This window comes from Malurus melanocephalus, unplaced genomic scaffold (assembly GCF_030028575.1).
Source record: "Malurus melanocephalus ecotype Western Australia unplaced genomic scaffold, MMel_1.1 scaffold_590, whole genome shotgun sequence".
Taxonomy (NCBI): domain Eukaryota; kingdom Metazoa; phylum Chordata; class Aves; order Passeriformes; family Maluridae; genus Malurus; species Malurus melanocephalus.
Window position 1 is genome coordinate 1 of NW_026623822.1, and position 22,877 is coordinate 22,877.

The following is a 22,877-nucleotide window of genomic DNA, read 5'->3' on the forward strand; positions in this document are numbered from 1 at the left end:
GTAATAATTGCTGATGGCAATTCTGTGTTCTTTTTGCCAGGTGGGCCTCTTTGTGGATTTCTTTGTGCGGCTCTTTACCCAGCTCAAGTTTCAGGTGGTACAAAGCTGTATCTTTTACCTCAGGCCTTGTTGGACTCAAGTGACCTTTTTCTTTCTGTTCCCATGTTTTGCTCAGAACAGCTGACATTCACACTTCTGCTGTAGGTCATGTTGTTCATGATTAAGCAAGTTTTCATCTTGCTTATGTAATTCAGCTCTTGAACCAAGAAATGTTTCCAGTATCAGGTACATAAACAAAGATAGAAAGAATGAGTGGTTTCCCTTCCTCGTAACTCAGTGTTGAGCTTTGAAAAGGAAGCCTGGCTTCCTGACAGGTTGCATTAGCTGCTCTGGTTGGATGAGGATGCACAGGCTTGGTTCCTGATGCCAGTGGGAGGCCCAGATATTACCAAGTGATTGTGTGTTATGTGGGGACTGTTGTTATTTTCCTTGACCATCCCTGCAGCGGTGGAGGAATGCACTGTGAAAGGCTGCCTTGCACTGTCCTTGCTGGAGCTGCTGGGGTTCAACCTCACCTTTGTTTTTCTTGCCAGTCTTCTGGTCCTGATCCAAGTAAGACTTCAGTCCATTGCTGCTCCTTACACAACCTTGCTTTCCTCTCACACAGGTCCTTGATAATAAGTATCCTTGCCAGAAGCACTTTCTGCCCCAAAACATCAAATAGCTTYACAGTGYTATTTGATTTATCTAAGCAGGSCCTATTGGTCCCTTGCTCTCTTAYGAAATGTTGTTGGTCAGGTATGAARTCAGTGCACCACAGYGTSAGTGTTTCTTTTCCACAGCCTGTAGCAGCTGGATCGGGAATTCCTGAAATAAAGTGCTACCTCAATGGGGTGAAGGTTCCAGGGGTTGTGCGACTGCGGACAGTGATGTGCAAAGCTGTGGGAGTGCTCTTCAGTGTGGCAGGAGGTAAGGAGGGCTCTGGTGTGTTGATCTTGTTGGGAAAAGGAAAGGGAAAAATGCTCTCACTGCTTATATAGGGCACAGAAGGCCCTGTCTTTCTGTTAAAATCATTTTGGTGGTTTGGAGCAGAGTGATGAGCCCTGAATGCATTTATAGAGTAGAAAATAAACAGAAGGATCAGGACTATCAGGGAAGCTGGTGGTTTTCTGAGTGAGCTAGTCAGATGTGACTGTTTGTGGCACAATCCAAGAGAGATAGCTGAGAATTTTCCAGGACATTGTCAGGAGCAGCCTGAAGGCAGTAGGGCAAAATAACCTGGAGAGTTCAGGAGCAGCCTGAAGGCAGTAGGGCAAAATAACCTGGAGAGTTCAGGAGCAGCCTGAAGGCAGTAGGGCAAAATAACCTGGAGAGTTCAGAGTCCTTGTAACAGTTGTTTTTCAATGATTCCCCCCATTTGGAGTGTAAAGTCTGTGCCAGTCTTCACAAACATTTGGGGTCATCATGGGAGCAAGGGGTCAGCACCTCCCTGTGAGGAGCTGCAGGCTTGGCACAGGGAGCTGTGCCATGACATGGGAATGGTGACCTGATCTCTTCTGGCATTGTCAGAATGCAGGGTGGCAGTGGGGAAAGTGTTGCTTCATGAGGTCTTTTTTTCCAGGTCTTTTTGTCGGGAAGGAGGGTCCGATGATTCACAGTGGTGCTGTCGTGGGTGCAGGCTTGCCACAGGTTAGTGCTGGCCTGAGTCACTGTCCTGGTCACGCCACTGCTTTGTAAGAGTAAGTTTCTATCTCCTGTGTTTCTAAATCTTTATTTGTTTGTAGTTCCAGAGCATCTCTTTGAGGAAGATCCAATTTAACTTTCCCTATTTCCGCAGTGACAGGTACTGTACCCAAGATGTGGAGGAGGGGGAGGATGAGTGAGCAGACTTCCTTGGGAGAAGGGTGGTGGGCTGGGGTGAACCAGTCAATTATTTTATCAGTTTCTTTCTAGTTTCCTGCAGTTTCATTCTGCAGCAAGATAATACCAGGGTTTTACTCTTCCCAGCTACTCTGGTCTCCATGTTAATAGATGTTCTCTTTTGCTGCTCAGCAGATCTCTACCCATTTAAAACCTTTAATGTAGGTGGTTGAATGGTTTCATTGTTGGAAACAAGCTCAGTTGCTCACCCCTTATGATTAGGATATACTACAGGGAAGGCTGGTTCACCTGAATGTGAACGAATTCTTGCCCATTCCTCTCTGTAATTATTTCAAGTGATGCTGGAATCCATGGTTTGGGATGGTTCCTCACACATTTGGCAGTTGTGTAGTACCAGAATTTTGCTCTGAGTTTGTGCTCTATGGAAAGAGCACAATTCTGCAGCTTAATGAACAAATGGTGGTGTCTGCCATGGACAGCTCTTCTCCCAGTTCTCACTCCTGAATCCTTGGGATATATCCATAAATGGGAGTGATCTCTTACTTTGTGGAACCTAAGCTTCTCCAGAGCTCTAATTTGCTAAACTGAGATTGTTTTTCTCTTCATTTTAGGGATAAAAGGGATTTTGTATCTGCTGGAGCAGCTGCAGGGGTTGCAGCTGCCTTTGGAGCCCCAATTGGAGGCACTCTTTTTAGTTTGGAGGAAGGTTCTTCTTTCTGGAACCAGGGACTTACATGGAAAGTGGTGAGTGATGAGTCTGACTCTTCCTGTGTGTCTTTTCCTTGAGAAGAGGGCTCCCCTTGGGGGGGCTTGTCCATGACAGCTTTCAGAATATCCTGTCTCTTCCTGAGCTCTCCTGGCAGGAGGGAGGTTGCCTGCTCTATCAGTGCTCTGGAACTACTACAGATCAAGGGCAGAGATGAGTCTGGTACCATCTGGAGCTGTGGGATAGCTCTAGCCAGCAGATTTGGTTTACCTGGGAGGGAGGGCTTTGTACCTGGTCTCTCTGCAGTCTGATTCCTTCCACAGTCAGTTCCCTTCCCGAGGTGTAAGTCTCAAGAAGAGCTGACTGTGCTAATCTTAATTGTGGGAACCTTTGCTTCCCTCCTTTTTTTTTTTTGTCCTACTTCCACAGCTTTTCTGTTCCATGGCTGCCACCTTCACTCTGAATTTTTTCCGCTCTGGGATTCAGTTTGGAAGCTGGGGGTCTTTCCAGCTCCCTGGGCTGCTGAACTTTGGGGAGTTTAAGGTAAAATTTATTGTTATTTCCTCACTCTCCAGTCTCTTGTTAGTCCTGTGTTTCTGTTCGTTAGTTTGGGGGTTTCTTTTGACACGTGCTTGTATTTCAGTGGAAGGTACTTGATGCTTAGCTGCAGTACATTGATATCCTCAGACAGAATTGTTGCGCTTTGGTCTTAGCTACTCAAAATCTCCAGATGTGGAGACAGAAATGTTGGTAGGAAATTGAAGCAACTACTGTAATGTTTTTTTTTTTACACTTTTCTGCCCTTAGTGCTCTGAGTCTGATAAGAAATGCCACCTCTGGACAGCTGTGGACTTGGGCTTCTTCATTCTGATGGGGATTGTGGGAGGCCTTCTTGGAGCCACCTTTAACTGCCTGAACAAGAGACTTGCCAAGTACCGCATGCGCAACGTGCATCCCAAGCCAAAGCTGGTCAGGTATATGTGCTGTCTTGAGTTTTTGCAGGGATGTTTGATCTGGTTTTAGTGTCCCAAAGCAAAAACATCCATCTAGAAGACCCACAGAGTAGGACTGGAGGAAATCCCAGACTGGATATTTTAGAAGTCGCAAAATGAAGCCTCATTTAAGTAGAATTTGAAAGTGAACACTGGAAACCAGGTGTTACAGTCCCTGTAATTTTTTTAATGACTCTGGTGGTGCAGAGAGTTGCAATCCTTCTTACAAGGGCAGTGAGGGAAGCTCTTTATCATAAAGGCTGAACAAGCCAGAGCTTTGTTTCCATGCAGGATTTTTTTGTGTCCTTGTCCAAACAGATGTGGAAGGAAAGCTGATCTCACTTTTTTTTTTTTTTTAAATTACATTGGTCAAAGTCACAATATCTGTGCTATTTAGAGAGAACTGTTGTTATTCTGAAAGTATGTGTTTGCTCTACACAGCTCCTAAACATGAAGCCCAGGTTTAAAAAAAAAAAAGTGTATTTCAGCAGTTAGAAAAGAGATTGAGAGACTATGCATCACCTTGCCCAATCCTATCTACCCTTTTACCCTGTAAGGGTGTACAAAACGTTGTTTCCATTTGAACAGCCTCATTACTAAACCCTGGGGCCTTTCATGTGTGACTGCTGCGTGTTCTCTGGGCAGAAATAGCTCCTTTTTGGGACAAGCAATTAAAAAGGGGAGTTAAGGCAATCCCTTGGAGCCAAGTCATAATTCAACTTGATTTGCATTGTCTCTTGTTCTGATGCTAAGCTGTGGTGACTGCTGCTTCTTGCAGCCTTATCAAAGCCCTGTGCAGAGCTGGGACTGGATTACAATGCTGAGTGTGGCTTCAATATATGGTTTCTGTTGTGTCTTTCAGAGTCTTGGAGAGCCTGCTTGTGTCATTGACCACCACTGTCGTGGTCTTTGTAGCCTCCATGGTTCTGGGGGAATGCCGGCAGATGTCTTCCAGCAGGCACAGTGGCAATGGCACACTGAGCCTGGAGGTGAGGGCTTATGTGAAGATTGTATTCTCTGTTATATTTTTAACCCTGCACAGGCACATAATGAGCTTTTGAGAGCATGCAATCCATGAATGAACTGCAGTGAGAACCTGTGGAGGGTTGCAGGAGTTTAGAGTAATAATGAAAGCTACGTTTTGTACAAAGCAACTCAGGCTCTGAGTCAAGGAGGCCATTGATGTTGTAGGCCCCATCTCTGCTATTGATGTTTGGTCTGAACTTCCCAAAGCATGGCTAGCAGTAACAAAAGTGATATTCCTATTCTGCCCAAAGGCTTATGTAGGAGACCATGATTTTTTAACCCTTTTTGTTCTTTTGTGTCCTGCATTAGGATGTAACAGAGGATATAAATTCAAGCATCAAAACATTTTTCTGCCCAAATGAAACATACAATGACATGGCCACACTCTTCTTCAACCCTCAGGAGTCAGCTATCCTGCAGCTCTTCCACCAGGATGGTGAGTAGTTAGAAGATGGCCTCATCCTATGCTTAAGCTTGAGAGCTTCATCTTACCTGGAACAGCCTTGTCATAAGCACCACAAGGCTAGGAGCACCTTCAGGACTTCATGGCTCTGAAATACTGCTAGTACAACAGAAAGTCTCCTTGATGGGAAGAATGGGCTGCTTTTCCTCTCTTTTCACTTACTGATTGTCTGCATGTGTGTTTGGACTGGGAGACTCATTAGCTGCTGTGAGATGAGCCTTTTGTGAGCTGAGGGGTGGATGGACGGTGCAAGACTCTTGCACAGACCTGTGCCCCTTTAGTCATGATTCTTCTTGTGTTGCAGGTACTTTCAGCCCAGTCACCCTGTCCCTGTTCTTCCTTCTCTATTTCTTACTCTCCTGCTGGACATATGGGATCTCTGTGCCCAGTGGTCTGTTTGTGCCATCACTGCTTTGTGGGGCTGCCTTCGGACGCCTGGTCGCCAACCTCCTCAAAAGGTGCATCACGTGTGCGTGTGAGGATGTGCTGCAGGTGCACCCTGAGCTCTCAGACAGGTTTTTCTAATCTGAGGGCTCTGTGCTTTGCCCTAGTTACATTGGCCTGGATCACATCTACTCAGGAACCTTTGCGCTGATCGGGGCAGCGGCATTCCTGGGAGGCGTGGTCCGCATGACCATCAGCCTGACCGTCATCCTCATCGAGTCCACCAACGAGATCACCTATGGCCTCCCCATAATGATCACTCTCATGGTGAGTGCAGGGCCTTAGCTCTGGCTTTCTACAGACTGCTTAAACATGCTGGCCCTGAATCTTTGTTCCCTGGAGGGCTGTCATAAGCCAAGGAGTCTTGTGCTTGGAGTAACAGCTCAGTAGATCTTCTGTTTGCTCTGCAGGTAGCCAAATGGACAGGAGACTTTTTCAACAAGGGCATCTATGACATCCATGTGAACTTGCGAGGCGTGCCTCTTCTGGAGTGGGAAACAGGGGTGGAAATGGATAAGTAAGGCTGTTTCTCTTGGCCAGCTGTGGGTTAGTGTTTGTGGGGGGTTCTTGCTCAGAAATTACTTAATGCAGGAGGATGATGCTTCATCTCCAACAAACCCGGTTGCTCTGAGGAGCAGCTGTGAGGGGTGCTGTGAAAGGAGTTGTGCACCAGGCCAGCAGCAGAGATGCTGAAGCCCTTTCTGAGGAGGGGTGGATGGTTGGAAATCTGCACAGTGGGTTTGGGACGTTCAGCAAGAACTCTGTGAAAATATTCCACTGGACTTTGCTTCTTGTGGAATATCATCTTCTTCGCACCTTTTGTCTCTTCCCAGGAGGGTTTCAAAACTTTCTATGTTAGGGTTTTATATTTATTTATTTTCATTTATTTATATATTTATATATTTATATATTTATATATTTATTCTATTTCTTCTAGCACATTATTGATACAATGTTCTGTTATTAAAAAAAAAATTAAATCAGTTGTACCATCACTGTTGATAACACAGTGACAGTGAGAACACACATAAAAGGAGCTGGCAGAATTGAACTGCAGCAGACTCCTTCACGATCTTGCTTAGGGAGTGGTTTGTTTCCATGTTTGTTCATCACCAGCATTCTGTGACTGACATGATGCATGCAGCAATCTTGTGTTTCTGTTCCTTCAGGCTACGAGCCAGTGACATCATGGAACCCAACCTGACATACGTGTACCCACACACCCGGATTCAGTCCCTTGTCAGCATCCTGCGCACCACTGTCCATCATGCCTTCCCTGTGGTGACGGAGAACCGGGGCAATGAGAGGGAGTTCATGAAGGGAAATCAACTGATAAGTAACAACATCAAATTCAAGGTAAAGAGTTGATAAGTTGAAGAGTAGAGAGCTTTTTTTCTCATATAAGATGGCCTTGCTTTAGTTATTGGGCAGAATTCAGGTCAGAGATAAGCACCTACTGCAGTACAAAATTTTTATTTTCCATTTCATTCCATTCTCTGGATGATGGTAGACACAAAAGAGTGGGCTGCATTCCTACAGGCAAAAGTTAAGAGGACAAAGTAACCTGTTTAGGATAGACGTAGAAAAGTTTGGATTTGTCCTGTTGGCTATTCTTACAGGTCCTGCAGCAGCAGTGGCTAATGAAAATGTTATGTGATGGCACAAAGCTATGATCAAGTAGTTCATAATCACACTTGGATAACTGTTGACTTGCTTAGTGAGTATCTGAAAATTGTTGTACCCAGAAATCCAGCATCCTCACCCGAGCTGGAGAGCAGCGCAAGCGTAGCCAGTCCATGAAATCCTATCCTTCGAGTGAGCTGCGCAACATGTGTGATGAGCACATAGCAACAGAGGAGCCTTCYGAAAAGGAGGATCTGCTGCAACAGATGCTGGAGAGAAGGTGAGATCCTGGTAGGCACAAATGTATGGAAACAGGGTTTTTCYCTATGTTGAGATGTGTTTTAAAGAATGCTTTATACAGTYTCYGTCATTCCRTATGTCAACAGAAACAGTGCTGGTRTCCATGTTTTAGAAGTGACTTGTCAGGTCTCAGGAGACTGCAGCTCGTACCTATGACCAAGTCTTAGGCAAGTGGGTTGATTATGTCCAGCCTCTTAAATTTCCTTCAAACACCTGTACAAAAGGATTTCCTGGAGAGGATGGAGAASATCCTGGGAAGATCTCTTTGTAGAAATCAATGTCCTCTTGTCTACAAARATGTGAGAGCTCTGGAAAGCTCGCTTATCCCAGTTGAATCTTTGGTGCCATGATACTGATCCCAACTTTCTGGTAACTGGGCTAATTCACCAGGCTTGTATTACTGTTGCCTTCAAGCAGAAGCCCAGTCTAGTGAATCATTTGCTGAGTTAGTGATTGAGACTTTCATGAATGGCATCCTGACCCTGACATTTTGCCAGATGCTTCAGYTTTTATTAGAATCCGAATAATTTGGCACTGAAAATTGCTTTAGTCAGTGATTTGAAACTGAGCTAGGAGACTGTCCTGTTCTGCTGCTCTGACCACATAATGATTCTTGACCCCTGTCTCCTATTTTGTTTTGTGAAATGAAGACTTACTTGTCCCTAGCAAGAGTCCTTAAAATGTTCAGAAGGTTGCAAAGAGCTGCTCTTTTGGGAGTTGGGGTATGTGAAGCTTGTAACACATGGTGTTAAATCCATTACAGATACACTCCCTACCCCAACCTGTACCCTGACCAGTCTCCCAGTGAGGAGTGGACCATGGAGGAACGCTTCAGACCCTTGACCTTCCATGGCTTGATCTTGCGCTCACAGCTGGTCACCCTTCTCGACAGGGGAGTTTGCTACTCTGAGAGCCAGTCGGTGAGTCTTCCTGGTCAGGAATTGCTGCAGAGACAATCCCTGCCCTCTCAGCTGAGGATGTTGAGAACAATATTCATGGGCTACCAAAAAGAATTCACCTATTTTTGCTCTTTAAGGAATGCATGTATGTTGTAAAAATTGCAGACAGGCAATGTGAACTCTTCTTGCAGCTCTCAAAGGAAGTTGAATTGTTGTTTAARTATCCCCAGGAAAAGAAGATAGCCACTGTTTAAAAAGTAAACCATCAGACCCRTTTATTGCATAGAGATATCATCATCCTGTCAGAACTGGAGACCAGAAGGCAGATTTTAAATGCAAATAGAGCACTCCACAGTATATACTGTGTTGAGATCTTACCAGTGTCAGCTATGTCACTGAGATCAGTGAGRGTATCTGAGGCCTAGCTCCCACAARGCTGATTTCCTGCTGCCCTCCAGTGTCAACTGAGATTTGTCAGAGGCTGGGGAGCAGGTCCATTCTCTGTCAGCTAAAGGCCTGCATAGGTTTGACTTTGCACTGATAGGTACTAACAGCACGTATGTGCAAGGTGGATGTGTGGATGTTAGGGGAGGAGAAGATCTTGGTGAGCAATTAGGGGGCATGGTTTGCTGCTCTGCTTGCAGTGCCTGTGTTGTCTGGAATGGTGGCACGTGGATTCATGGGGTTTGTTTTCATTGCAGAGTGCAAGTCAGCCCCGTCTGTCCCATGCAGAGATGTCAGAGGATTACCCCCGCTATCCAGATATCCATGATCTGGACCTCACATTGCTGAACCCTCGGATGATAGTGGTAAGATATGCACTGCAGTGTGACAGTGTCTCCTGATAGATACTTACGACTTTGAAAGCCTTTGAAAAACATTGAGAGCATGTTTAATACACCCTTTGATGCAGTGACCAATATCCATTGCCTCTCATGCACTCACCCTTCTCTGCATGTGGAAGTCATCATACCTGCTAGGAGGTAACAGCATCCATTGGTACTTTATTTCTGGAATAAGGTGTTGCCTGTCCAGTTCAATTTCCCAAGAAACCAAACCAAAATAATGTCAAATTTATGCAGAAATAGAAGATGATCACCGTCAAATACCCTGTCCAGACATCGATGCTGTGGAGGATTTGTAGGCATTGCTTGCTGGTGATTTCCAGAGACTGAAAATGCATCTTGAAAATAACATGATCTTTTTTTTTTTTCTTAGGATGTTACCCCATACATGAACCCATCACCCTTTACTGTCTCTCCMAATACCCATGTGTCACAAGTCTTCAACCTGTTCAGGACAATGGGACTCAGGCATTTACCAGTTGTGAATGCAGTTGGAGAGGTGAGTCCTTATCTTGTCTTAGTTGAGCAAGGAAGCCACAGTATTTGTGCAGCATTTTCTATCTTTGGGACAATTAATATCTCTTTTAACAGCAAAAAGAAATGCTTTAAAGAGGTCAGAATGTGATCTTCTTAGGGCCACTGAAGACTTGCTGATTACTGTGACTTCGTTGCCATCTTTTGTGTCCCAGCCTGCTTCCACTTTATCTGCAAAAGGCAGGACATACAATTTTTCTTGACTCAGGTGTGCAGCCTGTAGAAGCTGTCCCATTGAGGCCTTGAGCTCATCAGAGACCACTAATTTGCCTTTCCTTTCACAGCTTTATTCAAGGCCAAGAGCAAAATTTCCTATATGTTGGGGCAAGAGATTTTTCTAAAGGGAGGGAACTTGTATTCTGTTCCTACTCACAGAAGGGCAAAGTAAAAGTGTTTGAATGGCTTGTGCTTGAATCACTATCCTCTCTTCACCATCTACAATGCTCAGGAGCAGTCAGTAGATGTCAGCAACCTCCTCTTACCACAATAAGAAACTGTTTCTCTTAAGCCTGACCTGGTCTGTGTGAGACAGCGCTGCTTTTTCTGCCTTGTGCTTCCCCATAATTACTCTGCAGAACCTGTGAGCTGCAAACAAGAGATACTGGCCTGTTCCATTTTAGTACAAGGTGCTCATGCAGTACTAGAGATCAGCCTAGTTCTAAACTCTTCTAGTTTGTAAAATCAGTGAGGTGTTTAATCAGCTGAAATGTGTGGTTTGACTGCTTCCACAGCAGGCTGGGAGAGGATCCCTTTTGTCAGCTGCCAGTGTGCAGTCACCTCTTAGCTAGTCTTGACCATTTCTCTGTCTTGGCCTTTAGAGCTTCCTTGAATGTATCTGATAGGAGTTACCTGAAGTCAGGCCATGTGGAATATCAGAAATGTCTTGAATTAAGCCATAAAAGACAACTTTGTTATTTCCAATGGTAGTTTTCACTTCCCAAAGGATTTAGTTACATCATTAAGCTGTTTGGCATGGACAGGATTTCCCTTCCTAGGCAAGGGGATTGACTGGTTCCAGACACCACAGCAATGGTTAAACTGTTTGTTTGGGTGTAGTTAAATCAGTGTTTTTACCTGGAGTGTAAGTTTTGGGAGAGGATGGGATTTTGTTTCTGTGAAATTTCAACTTAAATCCACTCTAACTCACCATTGGTCAAGAACTGCTGTCAGGTTTCCTCTTTTTGGGGAGTTGAAAAGAATGACTAGTCTGTTAAGGATGTCTCTTAGTGGCACATCTCTGATACTGGCTTGTATATTGTTTTCTCTTTCTGTTTAAGGTTGTTGGGATAATCACTCGGCACAACCTGACCCATGAATTTCTTCAGGCAAGACTGAGACAACACTATCAGACCATTTGATGCCCCTGTCCCAGTGTCAGTGTGGCTTCCTCCATCCTCCAAGCCTGTACACGCACTCGAATTCTGCTTGGACCCCACAAGGCTCAAGACTTGCCATTTGGCTTCTCACRTGCATATCAAGCCTGGGGAACTGGAAAACATCTTGCTAGCCAGAGAATTAGAGGAGCTGCCTGAGCCCAGGGCTGTTGATTGGCCTCAGGCACTTGGTTTGACCACTCTTGATCCAGGTGTTTTCTTCCCCTGTCCCCCAGTTATCTCCTTCCATCAGATGTTGTCCTGACCACATGTTCTGCCATTTTGTTTTGGGATTTTCTTAAGAGYTGGAAAAAAAGAACCATCTCACTCCACTATGTCCTGTGCAAAGAACTGTGGCATCTTTCCTTTCCTCCTGTCTGATTCTCTTTTACTCTTCCTCTCTTGTTCCTGCAACTGTTGCCTTATTTGTGTGAGAAGGGGGTCATTATCAAGGCTGAGAGGAGATTCTGAAGTTTGCAGATATATAGCTGCTCTGGAAGATGGTTTTTCACAAAAGCAGTATTAAAAAATCCAGCATTTTGGAAATRTACCTCTCTTTGCAAGTGCTCCCCTTTGCCCATGTTTTTTTCACTCTGGCTTCATTTGTTCTTAATTTCTCTCTTTCTTTCATGAGGAAATGTTCCTGCTGTAATATTTTTGACAGCAGATGACTGTTGAGAGCAACTCAGCAGATTTGGAGTTCAAAATGGTTGAATTTCAGTTACTGTTTGGGTTTATAAATATCATCTCAGAGAAGGGCARTCTTTCCTGTTAGCTGTTGCTATTATCTCCCTGTAAGAGACCCTTCTAAGGCACTTGGTGGTACTTCACTTTGTCACTGACATTCCTGCATTTCTTGCCATTTGTAGGCACTTTGTCCCTTCACTGGTCACAGGGAGAGCCTGGGGCTGGATTTCCAGCTGGATTTAGAGACCAGGGAACCCCACATGGAGAGCATGGAGAAATGTTGCTTTCTGGATGCAAATAGTTGGACTTGGTTGAGTTGTCTCTGTGTCATGAGAGGAGCTGCTGTAGTTTCAGGCTGCCATAAGGAGGGATACTTGGTGCTGGTGATAAGGCAGGATCTGCTGCAGGTGATAAGTGAGGCTGTCTGTGCCCAAAAAATGCTTGGGAGAATGTTTGCAACTGCAGCAATCTGTAAGGGTAAAATCAGTACTTAGGAGCCAGTTGCAGCCAGTTCAGTGCTTTAGCAGGTACCATCCTGGCCAGCACCTGTATTGTTCCAGCAGGCACCTGCCTTCCTGAGTTCTGTGTGCAGATAACCCTCAGTGGGAAGCCAGTGCTGTGCCTCAGGGACTGCAGAGCTGATTGGCTTGATAAAGCACAGAGCATTCTCAGCCAAGAGACTGGGCCAAGTTACATGGGGAATGTRTTCAAGAAAAGCTTCTACACAGCCTCTGAGCCTCCAGTTAACCTGTTGTCTGCCATAAGGAGCTGGCTAGGTGGGAGTTGGGACAGAAGGAAGCCAGACTTTGTTGATTTTCTGTGTTTCCTTAGATCATAGGAGTTTTCATCAACTATTATTGATTTGTGAGTTCTTTCACTGTAAGTAGAGTACAGATGTTTGTTCTCTCTGGATAGTCTCTGCAGGTGATGTCTAAAATGCCTGTGTTCCCTGAGCTCTGGTTTTACACTGAGCTATCCCAGGAAAGTTCCAGCACCCATTTGCACTCCTGTTTTGTGGGATTTCATGTCACTCAAGTGTGGAATTGGCAATGACGTACTGTTAGAGCACCTGTCAAGAATGTCTTGTGTCTCTCCATGACAAATGGTTTTCCTCTTGCTCATGTTGAGTGAATGCATGTGGAAGGGAAGGTTCCTTCTCTTCCTGCACATGAATAGGGCTCCTTAGGTTGTTTGCCTTGAAATGGTCCTGTTTTATTTCTGTTCACAAACAGCAGGATATTTTGCTGCAGGATATCTTTGTCATTGCTGCTGAGGTTGGAGTTGGGCAATCCAGACAAGTCAGGCTGGAGAATCTTGCCAAGGTTTTTCTGAGCACCAGATGTTTCCCCTTGAGAAGGCACCTTTCCTTCAACCTGTTGTCAGCACTACCTGGGCATCTTATTCACATTTTTCAGTAGGAAAACACACCCTTTCATTCTTTCAATAGTTTTCAATGGGGATGGTGAGGGACCCTGTCAGCTGCTTTAAAGGGAAATTTCAGCRTGCAGTTATTTTCTGTAGCCTGCAAAAAGGGAATTACAAGTTCAGCTGACATTTGGAGATGTAGCATTTTCCTTCTGCTAAGGACTGATGCCAAGGGGTTTGTGTTGAATCAGTCTTGTTCTCACTCTTTAGTTACTTAATTCATTTCTTAGAACACACTTACTGCTTCTACCCTGGCTCTAGTTGCTTAGTGATTTACCAAGAAATTTACTTTAATATAGGTGCCAGTAACMTTTTACCAGAGCAACACTAAAGGAAAAATAACCCAGAACTGGAGTTCTGATGGGGGTTAGGGGGTTAGTCTGGGGCCTTCTCCCTTGCCTCTTGATTCCTGCGCAATGTTAATTATGCAGTTTTGAATTATTAATTATGTGAGCCATTCCAATGGTAGCAACTTACCTTTCCCTTTGGTTTTTTTTGCACTGTTTTTGTTATGAAATGATGTAAGCTAATTCCATGGTGTGTATATAAATTGTATTTTTTTTATATTTGTATGAATATATTTTTATTTGAACTATGGCACTTGGGAAGTATTCATGTAACTGTAACATGTCTGAGAGTAAAATGTTTGTGTGTCTCCTTCAGCCTTTCAAGGCTTTTTGATGTTTCTAGTATTATTTTATTTTTTCCCTTTTGATGTTTCTAGTATTGTTTTATTTTTGCCCTTTATGATAATAAAACTGGTAGAACATGGTGACATCAAAGAGCATGATTTGTTGAGTAGTGCTATTTGTGAGCTGTCTGGATCTTCCAGTTTGTGGAGAAGGTGCTCTTAGGCTAGGAGAGGAATGGCTGTGATCCTTTAGGTTGTGACCACTGTAGTTCCMCATTCTCTCACAACAGCTGTTTCAAAGGAGGGAATTGCTAAGTTTGACTTGCTAAGGACTTGACTTTGCTAAGGAGCTAAATTGTGCACACTGTGCTGCTTTTCTTACCTGAGAACTCACCTTCCTCCCAGTAAGTTAAAGAGGTTTAGAGTACAACGTGGCACCTCTTGTTTTACAGTTRGTTTCTCCACGGTATGAAACACTTYAGTTTCACCTTTAATGTTTATTTAGTTTGTGGCTATCTTTCCCACTTTGTCCTTCTGTCTGCCTTACAGAAAAGAATTTGGGACAATTTTTGATCTTTCATCACATGCTTAGAGGCTGAAAATATAAGTACACTTCTACACTGTAGAAATATCTGACCCAAAAAGCTCAGTGCCTTTCCATGTTTCTATGGATCAGGGGCCTGTGTTGTACAGAGTGCACGTAGTATCTCTACTCTGAGGTAGTCTAACACAGAGTTAGCCAGCAGCTTGTCTGGCTCCTACCCTCTGGCTCTCTCTTGGTGTGTGTGTGTGATGATAGGGAAAGCCTGAGATAGGAAAAACCACCTCTTGAGAGGGAATGGCAGAAAATCTGGTTCAGGGAGCTTAGGAAGTGCCATGGTGGTTGTAACTAAGCAAGGAATAGGAAGGATACCCTAACAAGGGCAGGAAGGAGTCATCAGGAGAAAGGACTGGGGGAACTCTGCTTTGGTCATAAAAGCAATGTAGGAGGGAATGGGAGAGGTTTATAGTCTTGTTCAATCCAACCATGTGTCATTGTCACTGTAGTGACACACTGGGGCTCTAGCAGAAAAATTTACTGGTCAGTAAAATTATTTTAATTTTTGCTTTGCTAGCAGGATACAAGGTGCCTCTACAGTTTGTGTACATTCCCACACAGGTTTGTGTATTCCCAGCTGTGCATCAAGCAGCATCCACRGGAAGGAACAGAGGATGGCTGTGCAGTGCTTTGGCTTTGTGGGGTGTAAGGAGARAGTGAAGCTGCTCTTCTTGTCCAGGGTGCTGAAGGGCTTTTCAGCAGCAGTGTGATACACTCAGYCTCCTCTGCATCCACTGTTTGCTCAAATGCAGTGTGTGAAAGGCTTACTGGGAGCTGGAATGAGAAGTCAGTGTGCTCCACTGCTGTCTGGGAAGGCAGGAAAGTCAGTCGTTGAGATCTGGACATTGAGATCACTGTTTAAAAGTAGGATTTATTTTCTCCAGTTTGTGCCAAAACTGCAGAAATAAAGGCACAAATTGCTGTATGAGCTAAGTATGGTTTAACACACTTTTTACTGATCTTTTAAACATTTTGGAGCAGAGGGTGGAACCCCTATGTACCAGTGTCAGTAGAAAACAACACTGAGTTGAAAACTCACAACTAACAAATAAGATGAAAACTGTAAGACTTCTGTTGACTCCCCCAGCAGCTCCTGGTTGCCTACACTAGAGAGTATGTCTGGGATGGCCTAATGAACACACTAGTTTTATCTTTCTTTTCTTTCTTCCCTGTTCACAGCATAGCAGACCTGACTGTAGCTGTTTTCATAAATTTTCCCTCCTCCCTGCTCTGCTTTTTCTGTACAGGATTGTGCTGGTTTTCTGAGAGAGCAGTCAGGCGAAGGTAATAGAGGGGAAAGGTCTTACAAATCTTCCTTCCTTCCTTCCCACATAAAAGTGTGGGACACACTTACTAAGCAGATGTCAATCAGCARAGACCTTTGGGGGCTAAGATTCAGGGGAAGTGAATGAAGCAAGCTGGCTGTGGCCAGACTGGGATGTGACAGCTCCACATCTCCCTGCAGCAGCAGAGGGTGTGTGCCCTGTACTTCACATAYGATTTCTTAGAGAAACCAAGCAGTGCTAACAGCTCCTCTTGGCATTCTTGCCTGCTGACTTGGATTTTGGTGAAAGCATTTAATCTAGTGGGAGCCACAGGGGCCAAAGAAACCATCAAATCTAATTTGCAAATATACCCTACACCCAGCAGACCCCTATTCTGAACAAGGCTCATTCCTTGGGTGGAATTACTGTATTTCACAGTCCAAAGGAAAGCAAGTTGCTGAATTATGCACTGCCAAATACTCTTAGGATATGGGAATAAAGTCTGGCAGGGCAGGAGTCATTACAAATGTCATTACAGCCTGTGTGGAGGGTGTTAGCCTGGTCCTTCTCTGGTCCCACTGGGATATTTCTTCATTTGCATGATGGCTGTTCCCAAGATTGTTCCCTGCTCTCTCTGATCCAGCTCTCACACAACAGCAGCAGCTTTGCCTTTCCTTGAGGGTGATGTTCTTTGCCTGTAGAGCTGAGCAGCATCAGCTTTCTCCCATTCAGCTTTTCCCAGTGCTTGTTCCTGAGTGTAGCACTATTCTGACCTGACTGCGAGATTTCTCTGAGGGAGCTTTACAGCTCAGTGTGTTTATGGGAGTAGCAGTAAAAATCCAGTCAGAGATGCTTTTTTCCTCGATTGCTTACCCTCAATTAGGTTCTCCCAGACCGCAGGGTCTATTAACATGCTGTCTGCAAGCCAATACAGACTTGTTCCACCAGGAACTGGCTTGCTGTTAATACTGGACCCACCTGGCTTTAGGTCAGGCAGCACTGACTCTTCTTGCCATTTTTAGCACATTCCACTGAACTAATTAGTGTTTTGTACCTYGAGGGGCTGACAGGGAGGGACAATTTACAGTGTCTGTGCAAGTTTTGCTTGAGTGGGTAAAATTCAGCTCCAGCAAGAGCTATTGTTAGARTATGTGGATTGTTTTTACTTTTCTTTATAGCAGTACAAGGGAAGTCTGGCTGTTGCCCATTGCTGGTGTGGAGAGATCCACCTGCTTGTTCTCATCGTGCTGCAGTGCAAAAAAGATGTGTTTGGAAAGCCTTTTTAGAAGACAAAGCCCCATTGTCCCCACAAGGGCTCCCTGAAGGGTGACTTCACATCCCTTGATTTGTGAAATTGCCTCTGACTAATGCAAAGTCTTTGTAGCTTTCACTGCAGAGATGTCTGGTGGATGCTGCTGGGAATCTTAACCTGGAAATTTATTCTCCTGTGAGGGAAACCTGTGTGCACACTATTCCACMAAGTGTTTTATCTGTAGCTGGTGCTGCTGGAAGGAGAGGCTCTGACATRTGATTTGTATCACACTGTGGTTTCCTGTTGGAGTGGAGCAAAATTGCTCTCTCAGATTAGACTTTTGCCCTTCTGTCCTAGGAAAGAATCACAAAGCCCAGTGYGGAGAGGAGCACACAAATCCCTCTTGGAGGCCATGTCAGCAGTTCAGGGAGTGACTGGAAGGGTGGCTTGTCAGAAGTGTGATGTGTGATATGAACCCTATTAAAGTGTTGCAGCAGCCTTAGCTGTGACTGACCCTGTGCTGGAGGGCTGTGCACTTGAATTTACCCTTTCCCTAGAGTTGTGATCCCTGAGAGCTGTTGTCAGCAGCTCTCGAACACTTACCTTCCAGTACTTTATCCTCACCAGGTAGTATTTCTGTCCCCACATGTATTTGCATAAGCAAAGTCAGAATTGGACTGTTCCAGCTGASTCTGTCCTGGTGCTGCCTTCTTAGGCCCTGAAAAAGCTTCACAGGGTACTCTGTTACTTGGGAATGAGACTGGGAATGGACTCAGATTCTGGGAATAAGACTCATGAGGCACTGAAAATAACACAGTTCCTAGCAGTACATGCAGTCAATCACAGGACAGTTGTGTTGAGCTGGGCTTGATGCCATKGCCAGGGCTCACGTGGGGATCCAAGCTCTTTGTTCCTTGGGATGTTGACTGAATGTGTTTTTGGCAATATTGCCATCTTTGGTGGGGTGCTAGAATATGTTTTGGGTCAAATTTAGCTCCTAGGTATGAAATCCAGCAACTAAGGTTAAATAAACCCTCATTAAACTTCCATTAGCCATGTTAGAACAGCTCTGTGAGGAACATTCCCAGAAAGTTCTATGTCCCAGATAAATGTTCTGTACAAGCTGCTTTGGAGTTGAGTGCTCCCACCTGCCCTCTCATGAGGAATATAATCTCAAACCCTTKGAGAAGCCTTCAAGAAATGTTGGGAATCAGCATCTCAGCCACATGCAGAGTGAGACAAGACACAGTTAATGRTGTATTTTTCTGTTGATGCTCGTAACCTTTATTTGGTCACTGCTAGAAAGCATATACAATTAATTCCCTTTCCTCCCCCTGGTTTTCTAGAAACTTGTGGAGTGTTATGATTTTTTCTTATTTCCTTTAATGTAAATTTGCTTACATAAGGCATTTGTGGCAGTTCCCATGACTGAATAATCTGAACCAGCAAAAGGACTCTCTTATTACTGAAACCCTGTCTATAGGAGAACTCATGATGGTCTTTCAATGTTAAGCAAGTTTTTTTTCTCTGCTAATCTATTATCATTTCTTAGTACAGAGGAAAATCCTCCAGTGAAAAAGTAATTTTCATTTTTGCCAAGTTCATGCTTTCTCTGTCTCATGTAAGTAAGATCCAGCCTTGTGGGTACCAGAATATCAAYAAAACTTAGGATTTTGATTTTAGGAAAATACACGAAAATTTAATGCAACAGACAGGAGAGAGATCCAGCATAGATGCTAATGTGCTAGTTTTATTTAAAGATCATCTTTTGATGCTAGTGTAAGAAATGCTCTTTAAAAAACATCAAATAAATAAATAAATAAATAAATAAAAATAGGAATAATTCTGTTGAGGAGCTTAGAAGGCATCTGACTTTCATCTTGGGAGGAAGGGGTACTGTAAAGCATTCTTCAGAGCAGGGAATAGGGAAGTTGATCCTAATTTCTCCGGGAACCTGCAAAYCAAATATRAAATAAATGTTATTAGAATCTATTTCTATCTTGGTTRTGTGTCACCATTGTTGGCAGTGCTTGTGAAAAAYCCATACTAGCTTAAATACTAGRTTCAAATTAATTCSATTCTCAAACTGTGTCCTCTCATTWAATGAGAAGCTGCTCCTTCCCTGTCCCATGGCACAGTCATGGTCTGTGCTMTSCAGTGAAATAAATGGCTTAGACAGSACTCACCATTGCAGCCCATCCCACTGAGGGAGCCGATCCGATCAATCCTCCTCCCAAAACAGCCAGAATCTCTCATCATCCTGGGCATCTGCAGCCCCCTCAGTCTCTTGAGGAGGGGCTCCCTGTAGAGCAGAGGGGTGTTGGGTGCAAGCCTGGGTTCAGCCTTCTGGTCATCACTGTCATTGGTGAGCTCTGGCAGGGTCTCCTCCTGGGTTTTGGGTCCTTGCAGGTCAGGATTGGACTCCAGAGCTTCAATCATTGCAAATTTATCCTCCAGTCTCTCCAGCAGAGCCTATAAGAGAAGGAATAAATCCATGAAGCTCCTTGTTTTGTGGTCATTTGCTAAGTCTTCCAGTCATTCTGTTCTGCCCTAGGGAGACTGTCAGGTTGGATCCCAGACTTACTGGTGGTTGTTGGGCTCTGTCCTCTGCACTATATCCCTGTTCACATATGGCAAGATACAGCTTCAGCTACTTAACAGATTGAAGCTGCTTGCCACCAAGTGTCTGTTACTGCAAGGTTAGAAGACATCTTGGCAGGGAAGAAAAAGCAATGTGTGGGTTGCCCAGGGAGATATCACTCAGCCCACCAGTGGTACACAGCCTGAGAGAACCTCTAGCCAAATAGCTCACTCCTGTGTTCTCAGAAGTTGCTGCTTTGTCACCCCTGGCTATTTCAATGGACATCACTTGCAGAAGCTCTTGGTGTTTCCACTGATTTCTGCCTGAGTGGTTACAGGATTGCTGCTCCTTAAAGAAACTGAAAATATCTGTATGGTAAATTCATACTCACTCTGTGATTGCTTCCTGGGTACTATTCTCTGTAATTTGCAAAGCTTTGTGTAACTGGGGTCAGATAATTTCCTCAAGGACAACTCAGCCAGTTAGAGGATTGTAATTGCCCATCTCTAGAAGCTGAACAGATAGGAGAGAGCCTTATGGCTTATCTGACAGTGAGTGCATTTGGTGGCCACCCTTCCTGGCTGCTGGAATAGCCCAGAACCAGATATAGCTTCCACTGACACTGTCTTTATCATCTCAAGGAGTTTGTTCTTGGGGCCTGAGAACAGCTTTGAGAAGCTGGTCACTGGTACTAGCCCAAGGAAAGTTTTGAGCTTTCAGCTTCCATCAGAGTCTCAAGCTTGTACTCTCCTGTAACAGTGAATTTGCTCTATTATTTGTTAAAATTCRTAGCTGGTAATTTTGTAGCTCTGGAAGGTTTTCTGGATGAGCCACACTGAATGATTATAGTATYCCCCTAGAATATTTGTAGAAGTTTGTCTTTGGGTGCTCCACTTTACCTCCTCATCTGTCATCCCTACACAACCAGATCTCTCAAATTCACAAAGCTAGAGCCATATGGCTGCCCTGCATCACTGTTCCTGCCAGTCAGTAGGATAGACAAGACCCCACTTCAAAGTCTTCTATTTGTTCTTATGGAGCTACTCTGATGATTTTTTTCCTTCTCTGGAACTTTGCTYCCAGGAAGAGAGTATCTTTAAAAGAACCAAAACACCAAAGCAGATATCCTACATCACAATTTTGATTCCCACTATTGCCCAGGAGCTCAGGTGACCCCAACACAGGAGGATATTACCCAACAGAGCCTCTCTGAACCCCTCTGAAGAGCTGATGCTTTGTCTCCCAGCAATTGATGACTGATGTGGTTATTGCAGTCTGGTCATGCAAAAGGAAGGCAAAGCACCACCTCMCACTCTGCTAAGCACCCCAAAAGTTTTAAGTTTGCAAAATAAATAAGATCCTCACCTCCATGCTGGCCAGTTCTTTGGCAGGGCTGAGGCTGTAGATAGGGTTGGCTCTGCTGGACTGGAGCTGGATGAGCAGCAGCAAGAGGAAGCCATAGAAAAATGAGCCTTTAGTGTCCATTTTCCTTCGTTGGAAATAGGGAAGTTCAGGCTGTTTCTTCTGAGATGTCCCTTCAAGTCTCTCTCTTCCTTGTCCTGTTGTCTCTCTTGTGAAGCTTGTCTTTTATACTCTTTGGGTGATCCCTGCTTCCTAGGTTATCGGTGGGTTTATCTTGGGCACATTCCAGTCCCACTGCAGGCATGCAGCTCTGTCAAGGGAAGATTCCCTTTATTAGCTGTCATTAGGCAGCAGCTGCTGTTGCTGAGGAATGTATGTCACAAGTCAGTGATTTCATGTCACTCCCCCTCCTCTTGATACCAGGCGCTGTGATTACATAGTCCAGTTGAAAATTCTTAGCAATTTTCTTTCAATGGACCCCTATGGTCAGATTTATGGAGATGGAAAACAAYCCATAAACTGCTCCAAACTCTGCTCAGTTCGAAGATTTCCATAAGGAAATTGGCTTTTACAGGGGAAACAACAGGCTTTCACATGAGTATTTGGTGAAGAGTCAAGAAWGAAGATAAATCGACTTTTAGGATGCATAAAGTATTGCACACGCTTTACTTCTATATATGGAATATGCGTGGCCACCGCGTATCACGGAGTGTGCTGAAAATCCCAATTTGGGCCACTTCTCTCTTCCCTCTGATATTGAGATGAAATCAGCATTGAGATTTTGTGTTTTACCAAGAAGAGCAGCACCTTGATCTGCACCTCAGTGCAGAGCGACTGTGGGGACAGCGAGTGCCTGCAGCCCCTCGCGACAGCCGGCTTCAGCACCGCTGGAAAACACCAGTGTTTAACAGCCAAACGTTTAAATAATGGGATTTCTGTAAGCATCGATGGTAAGGCTTGATTCTGCATCAATAAAATGTAAAGAACAGGCAGCCAGATTCAGCAGTAATCTTCTTTTACCGTCATACAAGAACGCAGTTTGCCTGTTGAGAACATAAACGGCTTTCAGCGTTGTTCAGAAAGGTATCAGAATCTGTACCAAAGGAAGAATGGATGAATTTGTGCATGTTTGTTTTATGAGGAGTTAAAAACAAAATCTTTAATTTAATATATTAGAAACAAAAAGTATTTATTTGTTTCTTTAAGCCTTAAAATTAGCTAGAAACTGTCTATTCTTAAATGAGAAATTATGAAAGTACAGTTTTTCTTCTAATTCCTCTTCCATTGTCTTTGTTTGTATAGTAAAACTGAAAAGTAATCTTTTTACAGAAATGCAAAAGTGTTCTAAATCATGAAGCAATGGCTTTTCTTGATTTTCCTAATGTTTCTTGTTATTCTAAATTGAAATAACAAATGTATGAGTAAGTTGAGTGTTAATCTAGTAATAATTTGTTGACTCTTCATATGAACGTAGATCTTGAAAGAATCTCCTGAGTACACTTCCAAAATTATAAYGGAACGATAAAATATTTCCCATGTCTTAAAGGTCTTAACATGGTGTTTGTGTGCAAACATGTGCACGTACTGTTCACATGATCAGCTACCAAAATTACTCCAGAAAGGACATTCTCAAGGTTGTGAGGTCATGCTCAAATGCTACTTTTTCCTAATATAGCCCAAAGTCAGCCCACTCTGTGTGTGTTCTGATGAAGCCCTTTATTATAAGAATGCTCTCTATTTTTCCTCAATGCTTTATTTTTTCAGAACATGGAGGCAATACTAGTTTTTTGTATTATTGTGTGCTCCAGCGATTCCTTATTTTGTGCTTTTAAAAAAGAACTGATAGCTTCTTTTTTTTTAAAAAATTAACACTCTATACTGCATTGTCTGTATAATTCATTAATTATTTACAAGTATTCTCTTCCTGCTGCTCTTGGTGTGTGTATGTTTGTTTGTGCCAAGATGTAACTTTGTTTTGTAAACTGTAAAA

At 43.9% G+C, this 22,877-nt stretch overlaps 2 protein-coding genes across 2 annotated transcripts; one reads left to right on the plus strand and one right to left on the minus strand.

Annotated features, from left to right (window-relative positions):
* The first annotated feature begins 13 nt into the window (after window positions 1-13).
* On the plus strand, window positions 14-11,989 carry LOC130583473 (H(+)/Cl(-) exchange transporter 6). The gene is made up of 19 exons (XM_057382862.1): window positions 14-107; window positions 506-612; window positions 843-969; window positions 1,622-1,689; window positions 1,785-1,843; window positions 2,493-2,625; window positions 3,017-3,130; window positions 3,395-3,561; window positions 4,442-4,568; window positions 4,915-5,041; window positions 5,373-5,526; window positions 5,620-5,779; window positions 5,923-6,029; window positions 6,682-6,868; window positions 7,258-7,415; window positions 8,199-8,355; window positions 9,036-9,143; window positions 9,553-9,678; window positions 10,991-11,989. Exons 1-19 carry the CDS (start codon window positions 14-16, stop codon window positions 11,069-11,071), a joined length of 2,361 nt encoding a protein of 786 aa, XP_057238845.1. The 3' UTR covers window positions 11,072-11,989.
* Window positions 11,990-18,881: 6,892 nt separating this feature from the next.
* Window positions 18,882-21,010, minus strand: LOC130583476 (natriuretic peptides A). The gene is made up of 3 exons (XM_057382865.1): window positions 20,891-21,010; window positions 19,131-19,416; window positions 18,882-18,898 (listed from the first exon to the last, which is right to left on the minus strand). The coding sequence occupies exons 1-3, from the start codon at window positions 21,008-21,010 to the stop codon at window positions 18,882-18,884; spliced, it is 423 nt and encodes a 140-aa protein (XP_057238848.1).
* Window positions 21,011-22,877: the final 1,867 nt, after the last annotated feature.